Genomic DNA, 9,548 nt, shown 5'->3' on the forward strand with positions numbered 1-9,548 from the left:
CAACGATTTCAGCAGAAACCACAAAAATGTTCAAACAAATTAATAGCCATTAAGAAACAACCAAACACAGCAGTCTGTCCACAGTATGTACCTGAACTGTACATGACATAAAACTAAAACACTCATCGCCATCCGTTACAAAATATAATTAGGTCAACCTCTCGAGCAATATCCCAACAAATCTGATCGACGAACCCGATCTGTCCAAGGGATTTTAAAATTTTAGTTAAATTATGAAAGTTTTACACTTATTGTTCATCACGTCTTAATAAGGATTCAAACTATGCAATGAAACCATTCTTCGTTTTCTCGGGTTGAAAAATTACGACCCGAGTCAGGTGAGTATAAATTATGACTTACACCGAACCAAACGGGACCGAGGACTTGAATGTGAGCTAGCTATTGGTTCTGGTAAGATAAATCCTTGAGTTGTTGGGGATCCACTTCTGAAGGAGCTTTTGTGAGGGCACATTGTGCTGTTGTTGTCTTTGGGAAAGCTATGACATCCCTAATGGAATTTGCATCTGCTAATAACATCACTAATCTGTCCAATCCATAAGCAATGCCCCCTGCACCAATGGAAAAAAAGTTTGAGATAAGAACATAATATACTTTTTTTTTTTTTCTTCGAGTTCACCAAGTCAAAAAATTTGAACTTCTAATCTCTTAGAGCTTATATGCACTACTTTAGCAAGTGCATGTTAGAAAACTTTTCGAGTTAGAAATTTGAACTTTTGATCTCTTAATCGAGTGTTTATCTACACTACTTTAGCCGGTGCATGTCAAATTATTAATGAGTATGAGGACCACGAGTCAGGTACATGAAATAGAATTTTTAGTCGGTCCATTGTCACAGCTATAACTTGTATCGATCTTTTCTTTTCTTTTCTTTTCTTTTTAGGATAACCAAGTATCGGAGGACCCACTTTCCATTACAACCATGACCCACTAATTTGCGAGGAAGCTTCCCCCAAAAGACAACAAACATTTTAGATTTTCCAGATGGGGCCTTGAAAGATATCTAAACTGATAGGTTAAATTATTAAATCTTTTCAATAAAATGCATTTTCCCTACCTCTAAATAGATGTGGCATTTAATCATGAAAAGAAACAATGATAAGATATTAGTTAAATCGTACAAACAATAAAGATATGATTTAAAGTTGCAGCCACCAGAAGAGAGAGGTTTAATGGTCCATACCGTGAGGCGGGGCACCCATGTCTAATGCCTCCAATAGATAACCAAACTTCGCTTCTGCCTGCGAAGCCAGAAAATAACAAAATTCATATTGTCGGCAGAAAGAAAAAAACTGAGTCACATTGCTACAAAATAGTGTGTTGCATTCATTTTCACATCAAAGTTAGGAAGAAGCCAAACTGCCATAGTAACTGACATCAGTCCAGCTGAACCAATGAGTTTGGGCTCAGATTAATGGAAGCAAAACGAATCAGATATTTGGTTTGGTTGTCTCGATTTGGTTTATTGTTCAATCACCAAAATCTCGATTCAGTTCAGTTTAATTACAGAATATCATCCTAAAGAACAGAGAATTACAAGTTAGACAAGCAACTTAAATTAGTAAATAGTTGTTTAAATTCATATAATTAAAATTAACACAAATAAATGTGTCAGGTTTGCTCTAACATAGTATTTTTAAGCCACGAATCCAACAGAACGCAGTCGGTCGGTTAGACTGAACAATTGTGCATAACTAAAAAGAATCTACTAGAGTTTTGGTTCATCAAAGATTGGTTTGGTTTATTAAGTGTATTATAAAGAGAATCATGTAAAAGCAACTTTCAATTTCCAGGGAACGTCCTTTCGCCAAAAGATATAGACAGTACTAAACATGACGCCACCATGACAGTAGATTAACCCTTTTTAACTTTTACCTGTTCTGGTGATATTCCCACAATCTCCAAAACCTTCTCTTGAACTTCACGTTTATGAATTCTCAAACTCCCTCCACCAATCTACAGCAACAAAGGCAAGGTAAAGTATGACAATTTTAGCTCAAGAAGAGAGTACTTATCTCGAGGGTTAAGTAAGCAGTAGAGATAGTACAAGGCCCTTTAAATATGCAACACAAAGTATATTAATCTTTTTATCTCTTATTTTCAAAATTAAAGTTCATTTTATATAGTTGATTTCTCCATTTTTTTTAATTAAAAAAATCTGAGTAATGGTAGCTACCTCTACTCCATTGTAAACCATATCATATGCTAAAGCACGAGCAGAGGGTAGATCATCAATGTCGTCTGGGTTTGGAGCGGTAAAAGGGTGGTGCAAAGCCTGCCAAAGAAAAATTGCAATTGCACAATCAAACGACAAACTAGGGCGAAAATAAGATGCTACACGAGACACTATAGGCATCGAATCAAACCTCAAGTCGTTGCTCTAGATCATTCCATTCAAACATTGGGAAATCAGTCACCCACAAAATTGAATGTCTAGACTAAATAGCCAAAAAAAAGTTAAATCAGTGAAAATGGAAAGAAACATTTAGCATAGAACTTATCAAAATATAGTACTCGCGAACCTACTTGGTCAACCAAACCCAGCTCATGAGCTACATATAGTCTAAGCCTATCAAGAGTCTTATTAACCGATTTCAGAGGACCCACGGCGAACAAGACTAGATCACCGGGTCCAGCAGAGCATCTTTTCAGAAATTCCTCTCTACCTGCAGGATCCAAACTTGATACTAGAGCAGGAATCCCTTCAATGGCATCTGAAATATGTTCATAATCCCCACAAGAATGAGACCCAAACATCATCTCAACAATCCACATTCAAATCATTTAGAGAAAAAGAAGATTACCATCATCAAGAACTTTCAGAAAAGGTAATCCTTTCGCTCCAGATTTGATTGCCTCCGAATAAATGTCACCCTTTTTCAGAGCTGTGTTTGAATACCTTTTAGCACCAGAGGGCACACACAGCACTTTGATGATTCCGCCACTAGACAAGGCGTCTGCAAAAACCTTGAATGGAGAATCTGCAAAAATATCAGATACCTGTAGTTCCAATGAGAAAAATCTCTCAGTAGCTAATTTAGAGGAATCTTTAATTCATACAAATTACACAATTCCTGTGAACAATATTGTTGCCGAATTTAGAACTGGAAATGGGGCTTTGAAAACTAAAAATGGTTGACTATAAGTTGAGATGATAAATCCATAAGTTTCAATATCCTTTAACATATGAGTAGTTGACCATATTCCAGAATCCATTTTTTATCAACAACCAACCATATTCCAGAAAATCTTTCCCATCAAATCTGCTAAAATGCCTAGAACTGGTATCCGGAACGCCATACTATGAAAAGGCAAAATTCAATTAATGTAATTGAATAAGGATGTTAAGCATGAATCCTAAGGCCATCCAGACTTGCACGAACAATGAAAAAAGTACTGAATATTCTCTAAAGTAATGCGATAATTTTAATCAATAAAAAACTGCTTTAAGGAACAACAAAAGCCAGAAGGCTCCTTCTTCCAATGCACACTCATTAGTTAAGGAAATACATAATAAAAAACCAGTTCATTCGAAAACATGAGTCAGAATGAGGCCCAGAAGTATAAAGAGGAGTTACATCTTTCAATTGAAGATCAAAACTTGTATCAGGCTTATCTGACCCATATCGACTCATTGCTTCAGCATAGGTAAGCCTCGGGAAAGGATTTGGCAGCTGAACACCTTTGACTTCCCAAAAAACCTATGAGTATAATTTTTCTTTACCATCAGTAGCCATTAAATAGCAGGGCAAATAATAACATATAACTAAAAGTGGTACTTTTAGGCCTTGGACCTTTAGAACATCCATTGGTCCATCCCCATCTTGAATGGAGTTACTTCCTCATATTGACATAAGTTAATGAAAAGAACCTGATGAGTGTCAACAAAGTTGACAAGGTGGTAACAAAATTGGATCCCTCCAACATAAATCACATAAATTTAATAACCTTCAACATTTATTTTACCCGAATTACGAAAAGGTAACGATGCACACAAGCATAAAATAGGTGCCAACAAAAAAAGCGTGGCAAAAAATTGGTGGTGAGAACAGAAGATCGTGACAATTATCTTTGTTTCTTTTCAAATATTTTTACACTACAACCTATGCTTATGTATTCTGAAACTCAATCTTCAAGTCAATTCTAATAGTCAGAGTTTACCCTTCTAATCAAATCTTCATTGAGTTTCAGCATGTCTTCAAAAGTTGTAAATGCTAACTCCATATCAAGTTGTGTAAACTCAGGTTGTCTGTCCGCTCTTAGGTCTTCATCTCGGAAACACCTACAAAGAAATCCACAATGAAACTGACGGTGCAAATACAATTTATGTTACATACTTAGAACAACCACCCGATTCTCACAACTCAAAAGGGTTGAAAACATATTGAACTTAGCTCCCAATTTTTATAAGACCAACGAAACTATCTATCAACCTAGATCTATGCACGAAATTTCTATACATACCATCTCGGTTGTGAAGAAAGAGAATGCATAAACATAAAACGAATTTACTGGGAAATGTGGGAAGATTGAGATAATATAATAGTAGATGCAAGTCAGTTGGTCAAAACTAGACAAAACATAATGGAAGTAGTGCTTAATGATATAATAGTCAGTACCTTGCTACTTGATAATATTTATCAAAACCAGACACCATCAACATTTGCTTAAACAGCTGTGGACTTTGAGGCAAAGCATAAAATGTTCCTGGCTTCAAAATACACATTTAAACTGAATCAGACCTGCAAGCCAGGCAAAAACAGAATCCATATAACAAAAAAAAAAAACTTTAAATAAACACAATTATGTTATATTTTTGGTAGGAAATCACAATTATGCTACATTCTTTATAGGAAAAGACAAATACTTCACATGAAAACTTCAAACAAAGGCATTCAATTGAAGAGAATTCGCGTTACTATTCAATGTGTTAAACCATTAAGAAGAAGAAGATGGTGATGATGTCATTCTGTGAGACCAGAAAATGTGCACCTGGGCATACACTATTAGAACTGAACTATATCTTAGCACTTCCATTTCAGTTTATAAACCATTAGCGCAAGATATCTTAAAATGGAATTAAAAAAAATTTGTCTTATGAGATGCTTAGCACTTACTTATGGATATGAATTAACAAGGTATACCATTCAAAAAGGGCAACTGAGAATAGATCTAGAAATTGAAAATGGCATCACATTCAGATATCTTAAGAAATTTATTTTAAGTTTCTGGATCAAAAAATACCAGTTAGTTATCAAAATAACCTGCCTTGAGAGAATTAAAATCAACAGAAGTTGAGGATTTGTAGGCTACCTGAACTCTAGACGGCACCAAATAATCTCGAGCACCTTCTGGAGTAGATCTAGAAAGTATTGGCGTCTCAATCTTCCTTATAACCAACAAAAGTTCAAAGTTGAAATAAGGCTAGAACAAATTCAATTTCTAACCATTTATTTAGTACAATGTGAAGTTCTAATGAAGAGAATGATTCAAGAAATTTTCAGAAAAAAGGGTCAACGGTCAGTTATAAGTTATAAACAGGGCAGTACCTCCACAAAGTCATGTGCATCCTCCAAATATCTTCGAATGAGTTTCACCACTTTATGGCGAAGCATTATGTTCGAATTCATTTGCTTCCTCCGAAGATCAAGATATCGGTACCTATCAATACTCAACTCCTTATAATCTAAAACCAGATAGCATTTGGTTCCGAGAAAATAAAAAATGTGATCATCTCAAACCCATGGGCATCTTAGATAAGGGAGAGGACTTATTTCACGGCATTCACCCTTCTGGAAGTCTAAAGAAAGATCGAAGAAGGGAAGGAAGTTGAAATTTTTCTGTGCGCCTAACTCACTCCCCCCAACCCAAAAAAGAAGGATGATGATCAAATGATTTCAGACATTTGATTCAATTAAGCACGTAGAATATGGGATCAAACTGTGCATCTGGTTTGAGTGAACAAATATAAATTAGAACTTGGCCTGAAATGATAGAATGAAATAACAACCTCAATCGAATTTCCTCTTTAGCAGAATCCTTTGCATCATCAGCAATTGTAACTAGAAAAGGTAACTTTGATCCAACAGAATTTAAGATTTGAACATGCTCTGCAGCAACCTATAATATATCAAGAAATTATCAGAACAAAAACTGAAAAAATAGAATGATAGTTGCGTCATAGGAAACTTACATAGTCCTAGAGAAGAGAACTAAGATAACAAAGTTAAAAAGTTTCAAACTCCATACTACTTCAATCGGCATCAACTACCCTACAACCCATATCCCTTCACTTAGTAAGACACGTTACTTTTCATCCAATAATTGAGAAGCTACAAGAAAGGCAACCATGGGAACTTATAAAAAGTCACTTCAATTCAAATTGATCACGAAACCATTATAATACAAAATGAACTAGTGAGAATAATCCATGAAGAGCCCATAAAGTCAACTAAATCACAGGCTCGAACCCAATCTCTCGCCCCTTCTTCAAAAAACCATGGAGTTTCACTCCGTTAAAGCTTTAAAAATTGGATTAATTGCTACAAGCTTAGAATTCTTGCCTTTGAGTTGAGATAAACACCACGCAGGTGTAATTTATTTGGAAGCACCAGGATATCCCAAAAGAACTACAAAATTATACCACGACTAGCCTATCTCGAGTTTTAACAACCATGATCAAGAACTCCCAGGATTACTGCCACCAAGAATTAACATATTTATTTTGCAAAGACTTGGGATGTTTGGAAATTCCTCCCAGATACTAGGTTCAAGTCCGAGATTGAGGACTTAATAACTTAAAATTCTGGTTCATTCAGGAGCTGGCTAAAGGGGCCGTGGGGAGCAGGCATGAGCATAATGCAATAAGCGAGAAATCTAAAAATCTTTCTAACCAAATGCCTGGCAAAATGAGGAGTAAAATGAAATCGAAATTCATAAATACCTCTATCAAGCCAGTTTTCATTTTCACATTAATCGAATCGTCAGGTCGAGACCGTACAATGCCTTCTATAGCAACAACATACTCGAGCCGCAAGTCGTTAATAACCGAATGAGCATCAGGAAACTCGTTAGGTAGCGTAGTCACCTAATTCAAGCAGTAAAAATCAACACTCAACAATAAAGCTTCTTCAACTTCAAGCTAATCGCAAAAATTCAAACAGAAGTAACAAACCTGTACGATACCACTGTGGTCTCTAAGATTGAGAAAAGTCAAACCACCATGAACCCTATGTAGTGCAACCCAACCACAAAGCCGAACCCGCTTCCCAACATCCCCAGCCGACAATTCACCACAGAACGCAGTACGATTGATCCACTGAAGAGAATCCTTGAGAGGCGACGGAGAATTCGAACTGGAAACGAGCGTTTCGGTGGCGGAGGAAGGCGGATGAGTGGCGGAAACAGAGAGTGAGGAAATAGGTCTCAGAGTTCTGGAAATGGATTTAGCGAGGCGGAGATGGGAAATGCGGTGGAAGATGGGGAGAAATTGAGGAGGCTTGTGGCGAAGGGAGGAGAAAGGGAGAGCTCGGAGGATAGAGCGGGACATGGCGGAAGGTTTGAAGGTGGTTCAATGGAAGATTGATGGAGGCGGCGAAGTTAGGCGGAAGGGTTTAAGGATTCTGGAAACGGAGCGCTCGCAAAAGGTGAACAAGAAGACTCTGCGTGTGGATGAAGACGGCCGAGTGGATGGGATGAACTGTGAAATAAATTTGGCGCTTTTTCTTCACCCTTTATTGCCTCCTCTTTTTTTTTGTCTGATTTAATTTTTTATAGTGAAAATCATTTTAATTATTTACCATATTCAATGATAAAATTTATTTTTACCTAAGGATAAATACTAATTTTAAGATTTATGGACCGTAAAAATTAAAATAGTATGAGTTTTTAGCATATCAGAGGTTAAAATAAACTTTAAATTTGAAATTATATTTGTTAAATATAATATTTTATATGCAATACCTGAAGTTTATACACTTTTTTAAATATTAATTATAATCGATAGATTTTTTAAAAAATAAAAATTTTAATATTTGGTCAATGAGTTTGAAGGTTAATGACTTACATTTTATACTAAAATTGGCATTCATTTATATTCTATATTTGGATAAAATAAAATAATATATAGATTGAAAATTAATTAATAACGGTTACTTTTAAGTTTGAAATTTTTTGCTTCAATTCTAGGGTAAGGTCGAGAATTTGTAATTTTGCATCGAGGGGTTGTCTACCTTCGATTTCAAAATTAAAACACTGAAAATTAAACCCCTTAAGGTAATGTGGCGTCCAGATCAAGAAACTATATTTTGTTGTTTGGAAATAAGATGACTCGTGACTGTTTAGAGTTTGTGCAGCGTGAAAATTTGTTTATAGACTTTTGAGTGAATTTTGGTGTATTAGGCAAATAAGTAAATTGTTTTGATTGCTCAAATCATTAATTACAATAGACAAAAAAAAAATCATATCGTGATAATATTTAGAATAATGAATTAATAGATAAAGATATAAAGTCGAGAAGGTTAAAATACAAAAATACGACTTAGATAAACATAACACGACTAGTGCAAAACATGGTAATTTAGTCACGCAACATCATAAAAATTATCAAACAAAAGGGGTTGAGGCAAAGTTCACAGATACGAGGGTCGTGGCCCACTCAGATTCATTTCATTACTTTCTACCAAAATATATTAACACCGTTTATATTAGTCTCAGTTTTGTTTTGGAATTTCAATACTAAAAGAATAGTTAGATGAACCGTACTCTTTACAATGATATGATATTGTCCACTTTGAGCATAGACTCTTATTGATCCAATAGATATAATATTTTTTTATTATATACTCATAATCATCTCTAAATTAGTTGAGGTGAGATTTCATCCAACAAAGAAAAAAAAGTTTATTTTGCTAAAATATATACATATATATAATTATCGTTTGGAAATCGATCCAACGGCTCTAAACTTTTCACTTCACTTCCCACATTCGCACGATTACTTATTCTTCACAACTCCAACGGTCTAATCGAAAACCCTTTCATTTTAAAAGTCTCAGAACCTATCCTTCAGTAACTCTGAAAACTAGCCGTTACGAACACCAAAATCCTCCCACCCTCCCCCCTCCTTAAATATTTTCGCCGACTTTCCATTCACGATGCACATTTGAATCTCTCAGATTTCGAGATTTCTCTCTCCCTTCTTTTCAAAATCTTCACCCAATCTTTTCCATGGCGCCGCCGTCACACAGGTCGTCTTCTCCGTCGATGGTCGCCGGGAGAGCAAGCCCTAATTCCAGAAATTCCGAAATCGTTAACCCTACCCGCCGGAGCTTCTCCAGCGAACCGAGGAGCTTGAACTTTAACACTCCGACGAACAGTCCCTCTGGTTTGTTTGAGTTTCTTTACCTGATTAATTTCTGAGTTTTAGATGGGTTTGAATCTGTTTAGTTGCTGAGACAGTAACAGAGAAAAGTTTTTAGGGTTTATAAGTCGAATAGTCTCTGTTTTTTTTTTTTTTTTTTTTTTTGCCG

General features: G+C 35.7%; 2 protein-coding genes across 4 annotated transcripts in view; one reads left to right on the forward strand and one right to left on the reverse strand.

Moving 5' to 3' along the window:
* Positions 1-27: 27 nt before the first annotated feature.
* Positions 28-7,720, reverse strand: LOC111447784 (aspartate--tRNA ligase, chloroplastic/mitochondrial-like). 3 transcript variants are annotated; one of them, XM_023087121.1, is made up of 16 exons: positions 7,193-7,720; positions 6,962-7,105; positions 6,029-6,138; positions 5,568-5,679; positions 5,332-5,403; positions 4,638-4,729; positions 4,180-4,300; positions 3,597-3,719; positions 2,823-3,018; positions 2,545-2,732; positions 2,385-2,456; positions 2,195-2,293; positions 1,894-1,974; positions 1,202-1,259; positions 361-569; positions 28-200 (listed from the first exon to the last, which is right to left on the reverse strand). In XM_023087121.1, the coding sequence occupies exons 1-15, from the start codon at positions 7,565-7,567 to the stop codon at positions 400-402; spliced, it is 2,013 nt and encodes a 670-aa protein (XP_022942889.1). In that variant the 5' UTR covers positions 7,568-7,720; the 3' UTR covers positions 28-200; positions 361-399. The 3 variants fall into 3 exon arrangements, with proteins under 3 accessions (XP_022942889.1, XP_022942888.1, XP_022942891.1); XM_023087120.1 differs by having other exon boundaries at positions 28-569; XM_023087123.1 differs by lacking the exons at positions 6,962-7,105; positions 7,193-7,720 and adding an exon at positions 6,582-6,639 and having other exon boundaries at positions 28-569.
* A 1,430-nt stretch (positions 7,721-9,150) lies between these two features.
* The window catches only part of LOC111447507, a 5,232-nt gene continuing 4,834 nt past the window's right edge, over positions 9,151-9,548 (forward strand). The window contains exon 1 of the mRNA XM_023086718.1: positions 9,151-9,403. Coding sequence (XP_022942486.1) covers positions 9,247-9,403 — 157 coding nt within the window. The 5' untranslated portion in view covers positions 9,151-9,246. The remainder of the gene's footprint in view (positions 9,404-9,548) is intronic.

Source organism: Cucurbita moschata, unplaced genomic scaffold (assembly GCF_002738365.1).
Source record: "Cucurbita moschata cultivar Rifu unplaced genomic scaffold, Cmos_1.0 Cmo_Scf00009, whole genome shotgun sequence".
Taxonomy (NCBI): domain Eukaryota; kingdom Viridiplantae; phylum Streptophyta; class Magnoliopsida; order Cucurbitales; family Cucurbitaceae; genus Cucurbita; species Cucurbita moschata.